The following is a 23973-nucleotide window of genomic DNA, read 5'->3' on the forward strand; positions in this document are numbered from 1 at the left end:
TTTCAGTGCCCACATTTTTCCTAAATGTTCCTATATATCTGTCGTCGTGTTGGAAAAGTATTTTTCTTTGCCTCCCATAAAACACTCCTCGTTTTCTCTTTTTTTTTTTTTGTAGCCATCCAAATGTCCTGAATATGGAAGTTTTGAATATCCCATCAAAGCCTGGGGTAATGGCAGAGGAACCAAGGCTGTATCTCTCCCCACACGTAACTGTCCCATAAACCATATCCCTGGTTTAGTAACATGCCGGTCTAATGAATAGCCTGGCCCTTTGTGCCTGACCAGTGAAGCAGCTGTGCCATGAAGGCAGCTCTCTATGGTGTAATAACTCTGTCTCTCCGTCCGACTGATGTGTGGAAGAGCCGGGCTGTTGCTGAAAAACCCCGGACCCACACGCACATGTTGAACATGGGGGAATTCCCACACACAAATGGTTTCCACACGTTTACAGCCGTATATTTAGCAGGGATTGAGTCGTGTCTTCACACCAAGATAGTAATTAGCACTCACACCCTCCTCTGATGTGATTTACGGTATTTACTCTGCGGAGACCAGATTTGCCTTGGAAAAAAAAGATGTCCTTGCACTCTTTTGAGTTTACTCCAGCTGTTGTGTTGTTGGGGAGTTCATTAAGCTAATGTCCCTGAAGTTTTGCAGTTACAGTATTTGTTTTAGCGGGAGCTGTTGTTTCAACTGATTACGACTTCAATTCCATGTGAAATGGATTGCGGGCCCCGAGGACACGCCACTGTTCAGACGGGTCTAGGAAGCTTTCCATCACGCAGCGCTCCGGGATCTGACTCCATCTGTGGACTTGATGTGGTTTCACATTGTCTAACTGATTACTATCTCAGGATACCTTGATTGCCCTTACAACAATAATTCACCCCAAAATACAGATGTTTGTAGGGAAGAAAACACAAAACGCTTTTACAAACGTTTGAAAACTCTTAGCTTGTAATAGTTTGTTTTACCTATGTCTGGGTGCCTATTTAAAAAAAGACAAAACAAACCTATAAAAAAAACCTATAGAGGGTCTGCATTGACGTCACTTCCCCACTTACGCCCCCTTACTCACACTGAGTGGTAAAACATCAGCAAAAACAGCTGCAACTAGTGGAGAAGACGGGATAACAGCTGATTATCAGCTTAAATTAAAGGCAGTTGGACTTGACAGTGACCCGTACAGTTACCAGTGGTCCATGGACATTAATATTTGGTACAGTTACCCCAAGAACCAGTGGTCCATGGACATTAATATTTGGTACAGTTACCCCAAGAACCAGTGGTCCATGGACATTAATATTTGGTACAGTTACCAAGAACCAGTGGTCCATGGACATTAATATTTGGTACAGTTACCCCAAGAACCAGTGGTCCATGGACATTAATATTTGGTACAGTTACCCCAAGAACCAGTGGTCCATGGACATTAATATTTGGTACAGTTACCCCAAGAACCAGTGGTCCATGGACAGTAATATTTGGTACAGTTACCAAGAACCAGTGGTCCATGGACATTAATATTTGGTACAGTTACCAAGAACCAGTGGTCCATGGACATTAATATTTGGTACAGTTTCCCCAAGAACCAGTGGTCCATGGAGATTCATATTTGGTACAGTTACCAAGAACCAGTGGTCCATGGACATTAATATTTGGTACAGTTACCAAGAACCAGTGGTCCATGGACATTAATATTTGGTACAGTTTCCCCAAGAACCAGTGGTCCATGGACATTAATATTTCGTACAGTTACCAAGAACCAGTGGTCCATGGACATTAATATTTGGTACAGTTACCCCAAGAACCAGTGGTCCATGGACATTAATATTTGGTACAGTTATCAAGAACCAGTGGTCCATGGACATTAATATTTGGTACAGTTACCAAGAACCAGTGGTCCATGGACATGAATATTTGGCCATGAATCCAGTTTCCTGATATTTATATGTACTTAATTTCTACGCCGGGGAAATACACGAAGCAAAGCTTGAAGGCTTACAAAAGTCTTGATGCTTGGTCCAACTTCAAGGCAGGATTTGTTGTAGAAATTAAAGTGATGAGGACAGCGAACTTTATGATTTGACCGTTTAACGTTAGCTACCCAAAAATCCAGCATTACCTGATACAAAATGGGAACCGCAAATCCACGTTTCGGTGCCTGGAATCCAGTTGTTTCTGTGAATTGCAGCGATCCATTTGTCTCTCTTAAGCTTATTTTTCGGCAGTCTGTAAAACGATAACTAATAACGATTTTTTTGCTAAATCTATGAGTACAGTTGATCGCACAACAGCTCTTTCCCATTTTAGATGTTTGAGTTGCTCAAACTGAAAGTTTACGCTGCCACTCAGTCTTTCTGACACTCTTATTAAACCTGAAGTTTCACTTTATTCAAAATAGAAAATTCTTATTAATTAGAAAAAAGAGAGAGGATCTACCAAGAATTTTGACCTACTCCTGCTGTCACCTGAGCAGCATGGGCTTGTTCCTGTCAGTTTGATTGGTCAGAGAGCATAAAAAGCAGTTGAATGGCATGCCATAAAAATCTCTGTATGTGATTTAATTTCATGTTTGATGTTCGCAAATGGCACATTTGGTAGACTGATAAGGCTTGAAATGTTTCTTCCACTGCTAGCGTGGCTACACCTGGAGGCGTAGCGATAGTCAGGACTTGGGAGAACTCAATCAGCCAGTGGAATGAAAAGGGTTTACGTTACAGCAGAAAAGAGGCACAGTTTTGGTGCCAAACGTTCTCACCGTGAATTTACCCCTAAACAATTTCAGCTGGCCCACTACATTTCACCATATTTTCATCTGCTGCCTCAGTCATGTTGCAAGTATCTGAAATGAATTTCAGCTTTTAGTGGACATTTGCATTTTCTTATTTAAAAAAAAAAAATCATTATTTTGGGGCAGCACCCAGCTTTTCTTTCTGCCTGCATGGGTTCCCTCCGGTTACCCCGGCCTCCTCCCACAGTCCAAAAACATGCGTAATAGTTTAACTGATGATTATAAATTGGGGGTGTAAACTGGGATAGGCTCCAGCAGACCCCTGTGACCCTGCAAAGGATAAAGCGGGTTTAGAAAACGGATGGATGGATATCATTATTTTGCTAAGTCAGTTATTTACAGAGCCATCACAACGTGACATCCTCACCAATTTGTTTTGAGACGATGTCCTCACGGCCAAAATAGGTTAATTAACTGATGACAAACGCTAACAAACAAACAAGACCTTGCAGCTGGGTTATTCTTATTTAGAAGAGTCATATATTCAAAGAATGTCCTTGAATGTGTACAATTTTGACAAAAGCTGTGTATTTCTCAGCATGTTTAATGTCCATCTTGTTCATAAACCATTTCCGTGACACACAACACCGTGCACACAGTGATACATGCAGTTCCCCGCTCGTTCCGTCTCCTGTTTCCATCGACAATCAAAGCACTGCGATTTCTTTTTGATAAACAGCCGACCTTTTCAGAGGGATCTCATTAGTTAGCAGAAGTGAAGAGAAATGTAAGAGATACCGTGTTAAAACAAGATTATCTCTCCATTGTTTTCCTATTTGCTCAGAAAAAGGGATTAACTTGGGATCACGGTCCCAAAATCTTGATCAGGAGATTGTGGACGGGGACAATTTGTTTTGGGGCTTTTTTAAACATGACATCAAAGAACCCTGGTGTTAAAGTTTACGATAATCTGCTGTGAGAACATGTCCATTGTTGGTTAACCACTGAGAAAAATAACTAAAAGAATTAGGATTCACTGGGAATTTGGATAAGTGGCTTTGGGTTGTGTTGGTGCCTCTCAGATTAGTCGTCCCGGGTGAGGTTAGAAAAGACCGTCCTCTTCAACCCTGTCGTCTTGAACAGTATAGAAACGTCTCCCCCCTTGAAAACCACTCCATCAGGAAGTGTGCAGATATGTAAATGCTCCATAAAAACAGTCTTAAGTGGTGTTTTTTCTGCTTAAGTTGATGAAAGACGGAGCCCGAAGCCGTGCTCTGTGAACAGTCACGCTCTGTGAACTTGACCGCCCGGCTGCCTGCGCCGGTGCGTCGGCACCACTTGAAAGCTAGGTGACTTTTGCCCCGTTAAAAGAGCTGGAATTCCTGCATAGTAATATCAAACTAATAGCAGCTTGTTAGCCAGGTTAGCCACACGCAAACACCTTTTTTCATATCTATTAATATCTAAATGTTCACAGGTGGTCTGCTCATGGAGCGCAGAGAAAAACACAACCCTTGGTTTCAGCCCGCTGTACACCAAATGAAGCATAGGCGCGTTTCCCCCCAATTTTCTTCTCTTCTCTTTTTTTCTTACATTTTTGTGTTAAAAAAAAGAGTTTGTCAGAGTAAGCCAGCAGACAGAAAACTTCTGATAGGTTAGTGCCTGGCCTTGATGTTTAAAGTGTTACAAGACCATCCCATCCCACCTTTATTCACCCCTGGAGACCGAATTACCACTATTTAAAGACAATAACAATTAGCTATTGATTGAATGCTGGATTTACAAGTCTGACTACAAGACTATGAGCTTTAATTCCCTCACTTTCACAGTGAGTGCGTTTACATGTTTAATTCCTGTTTAATTCAGTATTAAAATTAAATCCGATTTAAAATGAGTAAAAATTACCATGTAAACACCTAATTCCCAATTAAAATGGCCATTCCGAATTAAACTTAAATTTGAAGTAAGTGGCGGGTTTATTCCGATTTTAAATCCGAATAGAATAATTCCAGATCATGTAAACTCTCATTCCTCTTTAAATTAATTCAGGTCTTTCTTTCTGCTCGTTCCCTCTCCCGTCTGTCTCCATGACGCTTATATTCCGCTGGGCTGGTTTTACAAACAAAGTTTCAAGATGCAGCAGCAGTAAACGCTGGTCAAGAGCAGAGACCATTTATTTAATAAATAGCTTGGAGGACCTGGAAATAATTAAAAGAACAAATGGAAACAGGAAACATAAAAATTGTGAGCTTTTCAAAGTTGTAGCGGCTAAGTTAGTTTTTCTTCCGGTAGACGTAACTTCCGGTCCGCCCCCCTATCCAATCAGAACCTTCCCAACCCCCAGACCTGGAGAGGAATTGGATGAATTGGAGAAAGCCGATCAAACGTGTTTTCCATGTAAACCTCAATTTGGAATGACTATTTCCATGTAAACTCGCAGGAAAATAGTTTAATTCTGAATTATTTAATTCTGAATAATTAATTCCGAATTAAAAAACATCATGTAACCGTGGCCAGTGCTAAGGATAAAGATGGATGTCAACGCTGCAGAGTGATGGCTCTCAGGTCGGGAGATACATTTTAGATTAATTAATGTTAAACTGATTGCCTGTATGAACGTACCTTGGACAGACGTGATCCCATGGCAGAGTGCTGAGTGAAACAGGATTTGTTCAGCTCACGTGCAAGTGCATATTAATATGCAGAAGGTCTTGTCCAGACCACTAAACTGCCAAGCCCGAACACAAAGCCCGGTCTTACGAAGGGGAGCCTTTCATTAGCGTGTTGAGCTCACTTGCTCTTAAGTTTGTGCATGTTGGTAACAGTGAAGTACTCCGAATCCCCCAAGTACTCCATTTTGTAAGCAGTATGCTTCCACATGGCTGTAATTTGAAATTTCCTGGATTTTCAACGATTGTTTTGAGCCGCGATCTGTTCATTAAAAAGTTGTCTAGTTTTGTTGTGGGCTCCTGAGCTGCCAAGGAGAGGAGCTGCCGTTCTTTTTTTTTCTCTTTCCATGTCCTTCTTCGCTGTTCTGTAACTCTCCTTTCTCTGCCGCTCATTTGTCCCATCTGCCTTTGTCATGCATAAAGCGAGCTCAAGCACTTTGCAAATGAATCATCCTCTCACTCCTAATAGGATTGAGCAGATGTTTTCTTTCTGAATGGTCAGAGATGAGACAGTAAGCCTGCAGCAAAGCAAAACAAAAAGATTTTTGGAAAAAGGCGAAAAAGCAAAGGAAGATATATATGGAAATGATTATATCATTTCCCTTGTGTCCCATACGGACGCACGTCTCGCACACATGGCAAATTAGAGGTCATCCCTTCCAGTGTCGTGCATGTCTTAGAGTGTGTGCCAACGATTTTGGTACTAAAACATCGTAAATAACACTGTAACCCCTAGGACAAGGTGTTATAAATAGGACGTGTCAAACCCTACTCCGGCCAGCCTCTGATTTCCCCGAAACCCTCTCTTTTCACCCTGCGAGCGGCTCGGCTGCTTTTTAATTTGGCCATCCTGCGGGCTAACCAACTGACGCCTCTCGGCGAGCGCCTCTCTATTTCAACATCGCCACAAACTCCCCAGTCCGCGAGCAAACTCACAAAGCTCCAGCCTCCCCGAGCTGTTGCTTTTTTGGAGCCCGGAGTCTACCATCAGCAGAAGAGAGAAATGTCAGGCCGGGCCAGGACTCTGCGGCCAAATCTCATCTGTCAGAAACCCAGGGGCCACTCTCCAGCCGCCGGGTAGGCAGGGCCTGACCAAAACAGAGAGGAGAAGAAGAATGAAAGAAAGAAAGAGTGGCGAGTGGGGGAGAGAGAGTTTGAGAGTGAGAGGAAGCTCCCAGATAAACAGACCGCAGCGCCTCAACTCCTAATCACCCCGTGCTTCCGTTTCCAGACTCTATAATTAGACGGGCCCCATCCCTTTTTTCTCTGTATCCCCAGTTGACGCAAATGCTTCTTGTGGCTTGGCACCTCATTTAGGGTGTGGGTTTTCAAGAGTTTACAGGCCTTGGGCCTTAGTTCCTTGGCTTTCTGGTTGCTCTGATACAGCATGAATTACTAACCACTGTCTCAGAGCACTCTGCGCCCTGACTTTTCTTTTCCTTTCTTCCCTTCCACCTCTGATTATGTCCATGACCCCATCGCTCATTCTCTCCGTACCTCCGTACGTTGTTCCACCTCCTCGTCTCAGAATAGAACTATTCACAAGGAGAAGGGAGTCTTTCAACTGTGAATGAAATGTTGTATTAAACAAATGCAACATTTCATTCCAAGTTGAAATTAGCATTGGCGTACTTGGCTACTTTTTTTTTTCTTTCCAAGGAGGGAGTGTTTTCCATCACACCATTCCAACCAGCTCTTCTCACCTTTGTCTTGCCACCTAGCGAGAGATGGTGACGAACTGAAACCTGAGGCAGATTCCAGTTGGAAGACCTCAGCGTACTTTAGGAATTGCTTTATTATCATTTATGTTCTGAGTGTGTGATGTAGGAGAGGGTCCGAGTTCTGCAGCATCTTAACCCTTGTGCTGTCTTTGGGTGAAGGAAGGAAGGAAGGAAGGAAGGAAGGAAGGAAGGAAGGAAGGAAGGAAGGAAGGAAGGAAGGAAGGAAGGAAGGAAGGAAGGAAGGAAGGAAGGAAGGAAGGAAGGAAGGAAGGAAGGAAGGAAGGAAGGAAGGAAGGAAGGAAGGAAGGAAGGAAGGAAGGAAGGAATAAATAATGAAAAGAAGGAAAGAAAGACGGAAGGAAGGAAGGAAGGAAGGAAAGAAGGATGGAAGGAAGGAAGGGAGGCAGAAAACAAGGAAAGAAGGAAAGAAGGGAGAAAAGAAGAAGGGAAGAAGGAATGAAAGAGCAGGAGGAAGGAAGGGAGGGAGGGAGAAAAGAGGAAGGGAAGAAGGAAGGGAGAGAGGAAGGAAGGGAGGGAGAAGGAAGGAAGGAAGGAAGGAAGGAAGGAAGGAAGGAAGGAAGGAAGGAAGGAAGGAAGGAAGGAAGGAAGGAATAAATAATGAAAAGAAGGAAAGAAAGACGGAAGGAAGGAAGGAAGGAAGGAAGGAAAGAAGGATGGAAGGAAGGAAGGAAGGAAGGCAGAAAACAAGGAAAGAAGGAAAGAAGGGAGAAAAGAAGAAGGGAAGAAGGAATGAAAGAGCAGGAGGAAGGAAGGGAGGGAGGGAGAAAAGAGGAAGGGAAGAAGGAAGGGAGAGAGGAAGGAAGGGAGGGAGAAGGAAGGAAGGAAGGAAGGAAGGGAGGGAGGGAGGGAGGGAGGGAGGAAGGAAGGAAGGAAGGAAGGAAGGAAGGAAGGAAGGAAGGAAGGAAGGAAGGAAGGAAGGAAGGAAGGAAGGAAGGAAGGAAGGAAGGAAGGAAGGAAGGAAGGAAGGAAGGAAGGAAGGAAGGAAGGAAGGGTGAGAGAAAAGAGGAAGGGAAGAAGGAAGGAGAATGAGGTAATTTTGACCCGAAGACCAGGGTTAAGAGTCTCTTGGGGTTCTGGTTCTGGGTTCTGGTTCTGGTTCTGGTTCTGGGTTGTGTTTGAAAGGCAGGACTCTCTTTTTTCCAGCCAGACCAGTTTAGATCCTGGTTTATTCTGCTGTGGTTTGTTGAGCATGTTGTTTATGATGAGAGCCTATACTTTCTGCAGTTTGATGAACTTCAGATAAAATGGGAGTAAATGACTGGGCCTGTCAGTGTGGGTTACACTTGCACTGAGTTGTGGTTCAGTGTTTCAGTGAATCTTAATGTACATACACCCGTACCCGTGCCCTGACCAACGCATCGGTAGGTTTCTCTCCTACGCAGACACTCATCATCTTGTCTTTCCCCAAAGGAGCAAACAACAAGTTTAGCATTGAGCTAAACCTCGCTATCATAAGAACAGAGCTGCAGTTTATGACAGCTACAAATGATGGCTGGTTTTTGGACTGGTTTGTTTGTTTTATAGACACAATAATCCTGTCATTCTGACGGGCGTGTACGCTTTGCAGTCGGTAGTGTGGCAGGCTCTGTGTGGCCCACTTTAGTGGAATAAAGTTTAATATTAGGATTGGCTTGCACTGTACTTCAGTGTGCTTGTGTTCCGTGGCAAAGATTCAACACCGTGGTCCAATTTGAGGTCCCTTCAGACAACAAGAACCTGCATGGAATTTGAGTTTCATGTGTTTAGAAGTTAATCATTACAATTCACATAGTCATTTTGTTTAAAATTAAGTATAAATGTCTTTATAGAGGGTCTGCATTGACGTCACTTCCGCACTGGACCACGCCCCCTTACTGAGTGATAAAACATCAGGAAAAACAGCTGCAACTAGTGGAGAAGACGGGATAACAGCTGATTATCGGCTTAAATTAAAGGCAGTTGGACTTGACAGTGACCCGTACAGTTACCCCAAGAACCAGTGGTCCATGGACATTAATATTTGGTACAGTTACCAAGAACCAGTGGTGCATGGACATTAATATTTGGTACAGTTACCAAGAACCAGTGGTCCATGGACATAAATATTTGGTACAGTTACCAAGAACCAGTGGTCCATGGACATTAATATTTGGTACAGTTACCCCAAGAACCAGTGGTCCATGGACATTAATATTTGGTACAGTTACCCCAAAAACCAGTGGTCCATGGACATTAATATTTGGTACAGTTACCCCAAAAACCAGTGGTCCATGGACATTAATATTTGGTACAGTTACCAAGAACCAGTGGTCCATGGACATTAATATTTGGTACAGTTACCCCAAGAACCAGTGGTCCATGGACATTAATATTTGGTACAGTTACCAAGAACCAGTGGTCCATGGACATTAATATTTGGTACAGTTACCAAGAACCAGTGGTCCATGGACATTAATATTTGGTACAGTTACCAAGAACAGGTGGTCCATGGACATTAATATTTGGTACAGTTACCAAGAACCAGTGGTCCATGGACATTAATATTTGGCCACCAATCCAGTTTCCTGATATTTATATGTACTTAATTTCTACGCCGGGGAAATACACAAAGCAAAGCTTGAAGGCTTACAAAGGTCTTGACGCTTGGTCCGACTTCAAGGCAGGATTTGTTGTAGAAATTAAAGTGATGAGGACACCGAACTTTATGATTTGACCGTTTAACGTTAGCTACCCAAAAATCCAACATTACCTGATACAAAATGGGAACCACAAATCCACGTTTCGGTGTCTGGAATCCAGTTGTTTCTGAGAATTGCAGCGATCCATTTGTCTCTCTTATGCTTATTTTTTGGCAGTCTGTAAAACGATAACTCTGATTTATTGGTAAATCTATGAGTACAGTCGATCGCACAACAGCTCTTTCCCATTTTAGATGTTTTCCAGTTGCTCAAACTGAAAGTTTACGCTGCCACTCAGTCTTTCTGCCACTCAGTCTTTCTGTCACTCAGTCTTTCTGACACTCAGTCTTTCATTTCCCTAGTCCAAGGTGTGATAGATTCATTAGATTTATTTATCAGGTGTTTATTTAGTTTCTGAAAATCTGTGCATCATTTGCTATTTTTAATCTGGTTTTATCTTGTCATGTAGGGAGTTAAAGAGGAACATTGGTCCAACCCTTATTTGGGTGGGGGGTTATCTCTCATTGAATTTAGCACATTGTATGACAGATAACATTGAAAAGCTCCAGAGATGATCACCAGTGTAACAATCACCAGCTGTGGAGGTGAATGCTAACGCTGTCCGTGTGCTCGTTGCAGGGATGCTGCTGGTGACCGCCGACACACTCGGACACGACTTCCACGTCTTCCACATACTCACCCATCCCTGGGCTTCGGCGCAGAGCGCTGTCCACCATCTCTACACGCTGCACCGTGGAGAGACCGAGGCCAAGGTCAGACACACACACACACACGCACGCACGCACGCACACGCACACGCACACACGCACACACACACGCGCGCGCACGCACGCACACACACGCACGCACATACACGCGCACACGCACGTACACACACACACACACACACACACACACGTACACACACACACACACACACACACACACACACACACGTACACACACGCGCACACACACACACACACACACACACACACACACACGTACACACACACACACACACACACACACACACACGTACACACACGCACACACACACACACGCACATACACGCGCACACGCACGTACACACACACACACACACACACACACGTACACACACGCGCACACACACACACACACACACACACGTACACACACGCGCACACACACACACACACACACACGTACACACACGCGCACACACACACACACACACGTACACACACGCGCACACACACACACACACGTACACACACGCGCACACACACACACACGCACATACACGCGCACACGCACGTACACACACACACACACACGTACACACACGCGCACACACACACACACACACACACACACACACACACACACACACACACACACACACACACACACACACACACACACACACACACACACACACACACACACGCAGAACATTTATGATAAAGTATAAGCATAAAAACAACATGAACGTTCAACCTGAACACATCACTAATGAACCTAGCTGACAAAGCTGACCTTGTTGACGTAGCTGACGTTAGGGATGGGCGGTATGGACTAAAAGATTTATCACAATAATTTCTGGCATTTATCCCGATAACGATAAAAATGACGATAAAAAAAATACCAATTCAACTCCACCTTTGTAACTATAAATCTATCACCACATTCAGTCTTTGGAGCCCCCAAATCACTGCTCTATAAGAATACTAAATGCTACTAAACAGATACATTTATTCAAACTGTATGGCTCAAACAGTGGGATAACAGTGCAAACAGCAAAAGTACCATTGTCCTTCAAGTTTTCTTAGCTTATAAAATCACAAAGTAGAAGAAAATACAACCTGATAAATAAAGAAACAGGACAAATAAATAAAAGTTCACTGAAAATAAAATCCTATCATTGATGACCTCTTCTAATATAAATAAAATGTGCAAATTAACCTGTGGTTGGAACATGCCACAAATTAGATACTATTGCAATTTGTTTTCCTAATAGTCAAACGTTATATCAAAATGTAACAACCATTTCCTTCTGTTTTTGCAGACTTTGCACATAATAGATGATGTTTGCTCCTCGTCTCTCTTTTTAAATCCAAACCAGTTCCAGATAACGGAGCTGGAGCCCCGTTTAACGAGCTCCTCGCTCTCAGATCCGCCTTCCGCCATGTTTGTTACACAAAAACGTCATCAACGGGAATTTATCCTTTTTACCGTGAGATACAAATTCTTACCGTGGGGAATTTTTTTGACGGTTTATCGTGAACAGTAAAATATCACCCATTCCTAGCTGACGTAGCACAGTATCAACCAGCTTATTCAAACTGTAACTTCTAAAAAAACAAACTAGGAGCCACTCATTAATATCTAACTAAATCCAGTGGAGCACTGTTAAGAGGCAGATGTTGCACCGTGGCTTTGGCTCCTTCCACATGTCGAGTAACCTCTCAGAAAATGAGTAACGTCAGATTGAGATTTTCATGCCTCTGAATAAAGCTCAGATGGTTCCAGGAGCTCCGTGTGCTCATCTAAAAGAAATGTAGTTTGTACAGTTAAGAAATACGACCTGAGCAGCGAGGGACACCATCACCAGCTGTTCTGCATCTCACCATCATTTAAAGGGGACCTATTATGAAAAACAGGTTTTCTCTTGCTTTAACATATATAAAGTGGTCTCCCCTCAGCCTGACAACTCAGAAAAGGAGGAAACAACCAAATTCTGCAGTGTCTGTACAGCCGCCCGGATGAGCCGTCCAGTGTGATGTGGATCTACGAGCCAATAAGATTCTGCGCCCGTCGTTACGCAACGACGGGCCCGATTTACATAGGTTGCAAAAATGTCAGTTTGCTGGATGAAATATATTATTCCTGATAAAATAAGTTTGTTAGTGCACAGCTCTGCTCATGTGTGAGCTCATTGAGGCTTCTTGCTTCAGGAATCCCGGTCTTTGATTGGACGCTGCCTCGGCGTAGCCGCTGCTCATTTGCATAAAGTTTAGATTTTTCAACTTCAAATTGACGCTCTGGACGCCTCCAACGCCTCCGTGGCCTCCGACGCCTCTCGCAGCGCTTTCATAGACAATGAATGTCAACCGGACGCCTGTGACGCTTTCAGTGTGAATCCAGGGTTAGTGTAAAAAAGTCCAACTCAACATTGTTTTCAGGAAGAATAATGAAATCCGTGGGATTGCTGTTCCTGACAGGAATGCTGTATTGAAAGTTTACGATGTTTATTCTCTCCCTCTTACATGTGGACACTTTGCAGTGAAAGCCAGAAGTGCTGACCCAGCAAACGCTACTTCAGGCCTTGTTCAGTTCAGGATTATTGACTGGAAAAACACTGCGATCACACAAACACCCTCCCGGGCCCGTCTGTAGTCCGATCCGCTGACCGGCTGCACACTGAGCTCCGCTTTGATCCCACGCGCCGTAAACATTGCCTGCCAGCCGCGGCCCAGCGCCCGGGCCAGGGGTTATCACCACGCACTCCCCTCACACGCACACACAAACACACACTCAAACACACACTCACACTCACACACGCTGAGAGTGATAACGTCTGCAGCTAGGTGGGTGGAGAGACGCCTTATCTGTCTCCAGCAACCCGACATGTGACCGGCTGCCGGTGACCCGGGGCCAGGTAAACAGACCTGGGTGATAAGGGAGGACCGGCATGTGGACCAGAAGCTGCAGATGCTGAAGGACTTAATATATGGGACTGGGGGCCTTTGATTTGAACATTTTATTTCCAACATGCATGATAAAAAAGTGAAAAAAAAATGGAAAAAAAAAGAATACAAATCTTGTACAAAATATTGTGATAAAGTTCTTTATTTTCTGTAATGCAATTACAAAAACTAAAATGTCATACATTCTGGATTCATTACAAATCAACTGAAATATTGCAAGCCTTTTATTATTTTAATATTGCTGATTATGGCTTAGAGTTTAAGATTAAGATTCCCAGAATATTCAAATTTTTTGAGATAGGATATTTGAGTTTTCTTAAGCTGTAAGCCATGATCAGCAATATTAAAATAATAAAAGGCTTGCAATATTTCAGTTGATTTGTAATGAATCCAGAATGTATGACATTTTTGCATTACAGAAAATAAAGGACTTTATCACAATATTCTAATTTTCTGAGACAGTCCTGTATAATAATAGTTCATGGATCCACCAACATGCTCGAAACGGAGTAGGAATGAAGTAACCACTTATCCAGTCCTCCCCCTGAATCTGACATACATTCTTACATATACAGAGTTTCAATAACTGTTCAATACAGTGATATAATACTCAATTATATGTATATATAAATATAGTCAAAACAAAAGAAAACAAAACAAACACCCAGCATTTAGTTGTGCTACTATGCATGTATGTAATAATAGAAGTAATTATAATGTATAGTATTACGTTATCATTACTTTACTATAATACTACAATATAATTGAGAACAATAGACAGCAGTGGTATAACAATATACTTGAATAACTATATAAGAGTAGATATGCTATATATATACACTAGTTCATATATTTACCTCCAATTATATACATAAAAACATTACTATAAATCTATATATCGACATATCTACATATAACTATAAATCAATATATATTAATAGAGATATAGATACACAAATACTGTACGTATAATACAACTCAATATATCCACATACCTACATATAATATATCTATATCCATAATATACATCTATATATCTACATATATTAATAAATGTACATATCTACATGTTTATTCACATCTGTATTTTGAATAGAAGTTTCTTTGTATCTTTTTTTAAATGGTGATATGTTTTTACTTTGTTTTAGCTCTGTGCTCAGGCAGTTCCACACTTTCATCAGCAGGTCGACATATATAATATATAATAATATATATATATATATAAATATACATATATATATAATACAGAAGCTCTTCAGTGTTTGTGCGTCTGTTGACAACTTTAAAATTAAACTGACCCTGAGGTTGTAGCACCCTCTCTTTCAAAACATATCCCTCTCTAAGTGCTGAAGACTGAACCTGCAGCTCGCTGTCACCACCGGAACAACAGTCGTGTGCACATTTTACATCCGTATAGATCACTATTGTACAACTCTAAAGATGGCAATGAATACATTCAAATGACAACATGGAAAGACATTTGGAGTCGAAAATAACACTGACTACGTTTACATGCAGTCAAAATTTGGGTTATTGCTAATATTCCGGTTACTGAAACATTCAGAATATTCCGTTTACATGGTAATTAATCATTCAGGATATCTGGATCAAACCAGCGACGCACGGAGAACGTCATGACGCAATTACCGTCATTTCTGCTTCTTCTTCCTGTATCCAAATTCAAAACAAATGCTGCTTCACGCAACTTTTCTCTCACCTTCTTGTAAATCTTCTATCCCGGTACTTTCTACCGTCTACAAATGCAGAAATGTTCATATCCTTCATTACATTTATGAAGTGATTAGTCTCCTCCTGGTCTTGGTTTCTCCGTGTTTAGAAGAACTTCCTGGACTCAAAAGACCAGGATTCCTTGTGAACAGAGCATGTGCAGAAAACAGATTCCTGTTCCGTTTGATGGGGATATTCCGTTTGGCGTTTACATGACCCAATATTCAGGTTTTAAAAGGAGTAACCCAGGCAAAGCGCATTATTAGCGCATTAGAGCAAATTGGGGTTATTGAAAGGGGTTATTGGTGTTTACATGGCCGTGCAAATTCAGGTTATTGCCAATATTGGGGTTTTAAAAGGGTTATTGATGCATGTAAAGTAAACGCAGTCACTGATTGCATCATAGGTGTCCAAGGCTGACAACCATGAAGCCCTTTTGTCATTTTCCTGGTAATATTGACTTCTTCTATGTAAGCGGCTTGTTTGTCTTCTCTCTTCGGCCTTATCCTTCGGTCCATCTTTGTCACATTCTCCTCATTCCTGTAGAGATCCTTTCAGGTGAACGGAGCTGCATCGTCTCCCTGACTGCTGCTGTCACATATTTAAACATCTCCCCGCGTGGCTCGTACGTCACCGTGTTCGTTACGCAGCGATGCCTGCTCAGCATCCCCGGAATGTGCTACTTCCACATCAACACCTCCACATCACGTGACTCAAATACATTCCAGTTTTTGAAGATAGCATTCGACAACAGTTTGATATGACTGTTGCACGGAGTGCACTTTCAGGTGTTCCTCTTACCTGATCAAAATGGACCTGACAGTGAAGTGCAGGCACCTATTTACAGTCGGAGCCCTGACAGGTCTATTATGGCCAATTACGACGCACACAAAGTAGCTCTTTATTATCTCTGAGTCGTCCCTAATCAGCCCCGGCAGAGGTCAGGCCTCTTCTTTCACTCATCTTTGTGAAGCACAGTAATCGTCTGGTATGTCGAGGATGCCCCATTAACTGTCATTGCTGGGGACAATTACCTAGCCCGACCTGGCAACAGATTAGAAAGGCCTTCAGTCACAGAGAGCCATTCTCTCCGACCGGCCGGCTGAAGGGCTGGACATTCCGTCTTAACCTTCTCCTAGATTTTTCTGCTTTTGTATTTTAGAATAGAATAGACTAGAATAGAAAGCCTTTATTGTCATTATAATAATAGAATGAGATTAAGCAGCAGCTCCATAAAAGTGCACCCATGTAAAAGGCTATGTAAAAACAAAATAAGAAACAGACGATATAAATATATATACTACGGAAGAGTATCAGGGCCATGCAGGAGAAAAAATATTTGAGAGGGGTTTGATTTTTTTTTTATTGTGCGCTTCGAGAAAAACGTCGAAATGTCAAGATTAATGTTGAAATACAATTTCAAGAATAACGTCAAAATTTTGTGTATAAAGTTTAAATTTTGTGAATAAAGTTGGAATTTTGAGAATAAAGTTAAAATACATTTCGACTTTTTTCTCGAAATTGTACTTCAACATTAATCTCAACATTTCGACTTTTTTCTCGAAGTGCACAATAAAAAAAAATCCATTCAATGCAATATTCTTTCACTCATTTATATGCAATATTCTTTCATTCATTCATTTTCATCGTGTATGTATACGGAAGAGTATTTAGGGCCTGGCAGGAGAAAAATAAAAATAATATTTTAGAGGAGGAAGATTTTCTTTTCATTAGGAACTTCGAGAAAAAAGTCGAAATGTTGAGAAAAAAGTCGAAATGTCCAGATTAATGTTGAAGTACAATTTCGAGAAAAAAGTGGAAATGTTGAGAATAATGTCGAAATTTCGTGTACAAAAGTCGAAATTTTGTGAATAAAGTTGGAATTTCGAGAATAAAGTTGGAATACATTTCGACTTTTTTCTCGACATTTCGACTTTTTTCTCAAAGTGCATAATGAAAACAAATCTTCCTCCTCTAAAATATTATTTTTCTCCTGCCTGGCCCTAATACTCTTCCGTATATATACACAATGAAAATGAATGAATGAAAGAATATTGCATATAAATGAGTGAAGAATATTACAAATGAATGGATGAAAGAATATTGGCCAGTATGAGGTAGCTCATTGGTCCAGAATGTTCCCAGCTTGGGGAGAGAATCTGTCCCTGAGTCTGTTCTGGCCCGTATGGACCTGACGCGCCTGCCAGAGGGCGACAGGTCAAAGAAATGGAAACCGGACAAAGAAATGGAAACAGGTCTAGGTTTTCAAGATGGCGGCGCGTGCAGATGCAGCGGCTCACAGCTCTCCCTATTTGTGCCTTTTTTTTAATGCTTTTCGTGTGTTGCACTTTCGTTTTCATCCACTTGTGATTTAGTATTTTCCTAGCCCTGCCCATCTTCTCCAGCCGGTTCCGTCCCAGTTCCTCACCGCTCTTCTCTAGTTATTTTGAGCAGCGTTTTAAATGATGGATGCTGTTTCAGCACACTAACACCTAATCAGCCTGTCACCTAACGCCTTTGTCCCATTTCATTGACCCTCCTCTGAAAGTGTATTGTCTTTTGCAGCCTATCTGTCTGGTTTCCTGCATGTCTGACATGCTCAGGGAGATCCTATCTCCTCAAGTGTCTGCTCCCTGAGTGTGAGGAGCTAGACTAACAAAGGGCGCCATCACCTTTTTTTTCTATGTTTTTTTTAGTAACAGTCATTTATTTAGTCAACAACAGGCTCAAATCAGATTGAGTGCGTTTACATGGGAAGTTGAATTCCTTTTTTTTTTCACAATATGTTTATTGTCATTTTTTAATTTTTCAGACTTACAACATTTACGCATACATTACATAGACACACATACACTTAGCTTGCACCATTTTCAATTGAAATATAAATAATATATCGAATTAACCAATCAGGGAGGAAAAATAAAATAAATAAATTAAACAGAAATAAAAAAATTGGTTTATTCCCATTTTAAATCCGAATAGAATAATTCCACGATTCATTCCACTTTAAAGGGGACCTATTCTGAAAAACATGTTTTCTCTTTAACATCTATAAAGTGGTCTCCCCTCAGCCTGCCAACTCAGAGAAGGAGGAAACAACCAAATTCTGCAGTGTCTGTACAGCCGCCCGGATGATCCTCCAGTGTGATGTGGATCTACGAGCCAATAAGATTCTGCTCCCGTCGTTACGTAACGGCGGGCGCGATTTACATCGGTTGTCCTCCGATGCGTGAAACCATTTCCACAACTAACTCCGCCGGCCGGAGCTTCCGCCATTTATTCGTAGCGGTTTATCGCGTCATTCAGGCAGCCAATCAGCACAGAGCCTCATTATGGGAAGATAAAGACATGGTCAGAGGCTGAATTTCTAATTTATTTAGCAAAAACAATCGAAAGCTTGTTTTTAAGGCATTCAAGGCCTGTTTAAAATAGGTATTAGATGCCATAATAGGTCCCCTTTAAATTAATTCCGGTCTTTCTTTCTGCTCGTTCCCTCGCCCGTCTGTCGCCATGACGCTTATATTCCACGCTGGGCTTCTTTTCCAAACAAAGTTTCAAGATGATTTGTGGTTAGTTTCCTAATGAGATTAAATAAGTTATGCAATACGGGTTCTTGTAACATCCTGGTGGCTGTAAAGACCATTCACCTGGAATGGTCACATTCAGGCGGACACTGACATACAACTTAGCTCGGGAAGTACATAACAGCAGTTGGGTAGTAATGAGTTACATTTACTCCGTTACATTTACTTGAGTACGTTTTGGGAAATGTTGTACTTTTAGGAGTAGTTTTGAATCACTATACTTTTTACTTTTACTTGAGTAGATTTGTGAAGAAGAAACTGTTCCTCTTACTCCGCTACATTAGGCTACGTTGAGCTGTTACTTTTCTTTTATCCCTTTTATCCGCGTACGCGTCAATCTCATGACATCACTGGGTGATTCTTTGGGAAAAATGTTTGTTTTTGCATGTTTTGTCACATTTACACAGACTCAAACACACAGAGTTTCTATGAGTTCATGTTTGTTTTAGTTCTGCCTGGTTAAAAAAGAAAAGTACAAAGGCTTGAAATGTTGTGCTACTTGTGCTTAATTCATTTTTTTTTATTCTGTTATTTTATTTATTTATTTATTTATTATTTATTTATTAAAGTACTTGAATTTACTTTAAGATTCTTTTAATTTAAGCTATTTTTTTATTTATTTTATTTTATTTTATTGATTTAATTTACCTGAAGATGATTATTTTGTACTTTTGTCTGTTTGAATGGTTGTGTTAAAAAAATAAATCAGACGTTACTCAACAGTTACTCAGTACTCGAGTAGTTTTTTCACCAAGTACTTTTTTACTTTTACTCAAGTAATTATTTGGATGACTACTTTTTACTTGTACTTGAGTCATATTATTCTGAAGTAACAGTACTTTTACTTGAGTACAATTTTTGGCTCCTCTACCCACGTCTGCATAACAGTCATGGTGTGTTTTCTATCTTTACTGTCTCTGCTCCTTACTTTTGTCCTCTTTCTGTCCCTGTTGTGTGTGTATGAAGGTCCAGGACATGTGTTTCAGCCAGGACAGTCGCTGGGTGGCCATCAGCACCCTCCGTGGCACCACCCACGTGTTCCCCATCAACCCCTATGGCGGCGTGCCTTGCGCCCGCACTCACATGTCGCCGCGGGTGGTCAATCGGATGTCTCGCTTTCAAAAAAGTGCGGGACTGGAGGAGATTGAGCCGGAGCTGAGCAGGGCGGCCGCGTTAGGAGGAGCGGGAGGCATCGGAGGAAGCAGTTGCATTCTGGGTGGAGGAGGAGGCATCGGAGGCCGCTGTAGTCCCATCCCCGGCCTGTCCAGCAGCCCGTCAGGGTCTCCGCTGCACGGTAAGATCTGGGACCGTGGGGGGGGGGGGGACTCATCCATGCTCTGCTCTGTATGCCGTACATGTCAACTGGCTGACAGTACTGGAGTTGAGGGAGGATGAGGGGGGACGGCATCCCCCCTGAAATAAAAACGGTCCAAATCATCCCCCCCTGTAAAACTGCCATCCCTCCTTTCCATCCCTTATGTCATTTCATCAATGAATGTGGTTTTACTGCTATTTCAACATTTAGAGTCATCACCAGAAAAATAACACCAGAAAAATAACTTATTTGACAATTTTCACCTGTTTCAAGTACATTTACACTTGAAATAAGTAGGAAAATCTGCCAGTGGGACAAGATTTATCTTCTCATTACAAGCAAAAAAATCTTGTTCCACTGGCAGATTTTTCTACTTATTTTAAGTGGAAATCTACTTGAAACAGGTGAAAATTGTTGTTTTTTCCAGTGATGAGTCTTAAAAAGACTTTTGTTGCCATTGCTGGTTGAATAAAATGAACAAGAATCCGTCAGAGTTGTTCTTTCGCTGATGTCACATCGTGACTCAGACGTCCAGTCATACAGCGAGTGAGCGCCACACTGCGGCTGAGTGACGTGCGGAGCGTGAGCGTACCGAGCAGTATGTACAGCAGAGTGTAGTCGTATTCGGAGCTGGCTTTCAGGGCGATTGCTCCTTACATGCTCAAGCTCCGACTTTGATGAACTGAAAACATTTTAGGTGGAACATCCTGAAACTTTCAAAGATGAATACGATGAACCAACACTAAATGTTTTGACTCAAGCTGCAGGACTCGTAAATGTGGTATCCAGGTGGGGCGATAAGTTACTTTGCATGTTTGACTATCACTATTATTTGAATTATCAACAAAATTGGCCTAAAAACTACGGAAGAGTATCAGGGCCATGCAGGAGAAAATATATTTGAGAGGGGAAGATTTTTTTTATTGTGCACTTCGAGAAAATAGTTGAAATGTTGAAAAAAAGAGTCAACATTAATCTCGACATTTCGACTTTTTTCTCAACATTTCGACTTTTTTCTCGAAATTGTATTTCAACATTAATCACGACATTTGTAAAACACTATTTGAAGCCACTGGCACTGGTTTTGTGCAGCGGGCTGACACAGATCCATGCAGTCGGAGCTGCACTGAGTGACCTCAGAGGTGTTGCTCAGAGTAAAATCTCACAGTTCTCACTAGTGAGCGGCTTCCAGGAATATCCTTGAGCTTTGATAGGTGTACTGAAGCCTGTGCCAAGCCTGTGGACGTGCTGCACACTTCCCAGAACTCCGTGACTGATAACGGACCAGCAGGAATGTTTACACAATATCATCTATTTAAGAATTTGCATTTGTTTTATACTTGTATGTGGTACTTTGAACTTGGAGTGTGAAAAGGATTTTTAACCTTCATACATATGGTGCAGGACAAAAGTGTTGTTTTGGAGGAAATAGGACGTTGGTGTTATATGTGCTGCTTAGTAGAAGACCAGTTTACAGGGCTCGTTTGGTGCCTGGTTATGGGCTTGCCAAGTAGTGGCATGACCATATTGCAATCGTCCAGAATGGCCCAAAGGGCAATGTTGCTAGCATTTTGCTAACGAGCTAAAGTCTCAAAAGTCCCAATGCACACCAGCGGGTGTACAGCATGACCCCGCTCTGATGTGGAAGAAAAAAATCCCCAAAAAATAAAACACGGCCAGAAAAACCTGAAAAAGGAAGGCGGTATATTAGTATACAGAAAAGGTTTCCCTGTTCTTATCCTTATTATTCCGCACTCTTTTTTCGTCCGTTAATACGGCCCGAACCGCAACGTGCACCCAAGCATGGCATACATCGTTAGATGCGTCTCCATCTTGCCTCGATTGGCATTACTTTTCTCAGTCAAAAGTGTTACCGTGGGAACGCTAGATGCCAAAAAGCAAAAAAAAAGGCGAAAATTCGGACGCTTATTGCTCGGCCGAACTTTATCGTAGAGACATCTTTCAAATTTACAAACAATCAGCCCGATTGTCCCTAAACGGCCTTACAATATCATCCTGCTAATTATTACGGTTTTTGCGATACTTAACTTTCCATTTTAAAAAAAATGCCATTTTACTTTGGACGCTTGTTGCTAGGCAACAGGTTATCGTAGAGACATCGTACAAATGTTCCCAGACTCGGCACGCTGTGGACTTCAACATATTCAAATTTCATGAAGCTGTGATTTAAGGAAATTTTATGTCAAAATCCATGCCAAACGGCCCCATCCCCAAAGGTTTATTAACAACTCTAAACCACACCCCCTGCAGCGAGCACAGGAATGGATGAAATACAACCGTAAAGACCTCAAACTGACATAGAACCACCCCGAACACAACCACTACAGACCCAAACCAAAGCAGCAAGAGGGGACGAATGGGCAGTAGGGCATGCCCATATCAAAATTTCCTGAAATTTTCTAGTCTTTTCTTTTACACACTACAAAATAAGTACTAAAAAAGTGAACTTATTGGTCAAAAAAGAGAGATAGAAATATGCGCTGGTAACTGATCGGTATCGGATCGGTATCGGATCGGTACTAGGGCTGCGGTATCGGATGGCAAGTGAAAAAGGTGGATGCAGCATCCCTACTGTGAACCCTGTGGGGGAGCCTGCAGCTCCTGCAGCCGGGGCCCCGGCTCCCTCCTGCAGCCACGACGGGACGTCAGGGGCCCCGGCTCCCTCCTGTAGCCACGACGGGACGTCAGGGGCCCCGGCTCCCTCCTGCAGCCACGACGGGACGTCAGGGGCCCCGGCTCCCTCCTGTAGCCACGACGGGACGTCAGGGGCCCCGGCTCCCTCCTGCAGCCACGACGGGACGTCAGGGGCCCCGGCTCCCTCCTGTAGCCACGACGGGACGTCAGGGGCCCCGGCTCCCTCCTGTAGCCACGACGGGACGTCGGGGGCCCCGGCTCCCTCCTGTAGCAACGACGGGACGTCGGGGGCCCCGGCTCCCTCCTGTAGCAACGACGGGACGTCAGGGGCCCCGGCTCCCTCCTGTAGCCACGACGGGACGTCGGGGGCCCCGGCTCCCTCCTGTAGCAACGACGGGACGTCAGGGGCCCCGGCTCCCTCCTGTAGCCACGACGGGACGTCAGAGGCCCCGGCTCCCTCCTGTAGCCATCAGGGGCCAGCAGGGACACTCAGCCACTATTGTTTTTGTCTCATGGGAACAACTCAGGTGGGAACTCTAGTTTTTTTCTTCACATTTTCTTCACCACTGTGTGAATAAATTCAGCTCTCAGGGCACTGATACACACATCCGGTTTGCAGGAGAAAAAATATTTGAGAGGGGAAGATTTTTTTTTATTGTGCACTTCAAGAAGAAAGTCGAAATTTCACCTTTTTTCTCAACATTTCAACTTTATTCACTAAATTTGGACTTTTTTCCTCAACATTTCGACTTTTTTCCCAAAATTGTAATTCAACTTTAATCTCGACATTTCAACTTTTTTCTTGACATTTCAACTTTTTTCTCAACATTTCGACTTTTTTTCTCGAAGTGCATAATGAAAAAAAAATCTTCCTCCTCTAAAATATTATTTAAATTTTTCTCCTGCCTGGCCCAAAATTTGATATGCATTAATGGGCGTGACAAAATGGCTCAACAGCGCCCCCTAGAAACCTTTGTGCCTCAAGCCCCACAGTACGGTTTGACGTACATGCACCAAAATCGCTACACACCAGTATCATGTCGCAACTTAAAGAAAAGTCTCTTGGCGTCATGGCCGAAACTGAACAGGAAGTCGGCCATTTTGAACATTTTGAATTCATCGCTTAATTTGGCACAATTTATGCCATTCCTTTGGCTGTTAATACAGCCTCAACCGTAACGTGCACCCAGGTGTGT

The 23973-nt window shown here is 42.5% G+C and overlaps 1 protein-coding gene across 4 annotated transcripts in view; it reads left to right on the forward strand.

Annotated features, from left to right (window-relative positions):
- The window catches only part of bcas3 (BCAS3 microtubule associated cell migration factor), a 515318-nt gene that overhangs the window by 97045 nt on the left and 394300 nt on the right, over window positions 1–23973 (forward strand). For all 4 annotated transcript variants that reach the window (XM_061718687.1, XM_061718690.1, XM_061718688.1 and 1 more), the window contains 2 exons: window positions 10442–10575; window positions 19774–20101. In XM_061718687.1, the coding sequence (XP_061574671.1) occupies window positions 10442–10575; window positions 19774–20101 (462 nt within the window). The remainder of the gene's footprint in view (window positions 1–10441; window positions 10576–19773; window positions 20102–23973) is intronic.

The sequence above is a fragment of the Cololabis saira genome, chromosome 4, assembly GCF_033807715.1.
Source record: "Cololabis saira isolate AMF1-May2022 chromosome 4, fColSai1.1, whole genome shotgun sequence".
In the NCBI taxonomy this organism is placed as follows: domain Eukaryota; kingdom Metazoa; phylum Chordata; class Actinopteri; order Beloniformes; family Belonidae; genus Cololabis; species Cololabis saira.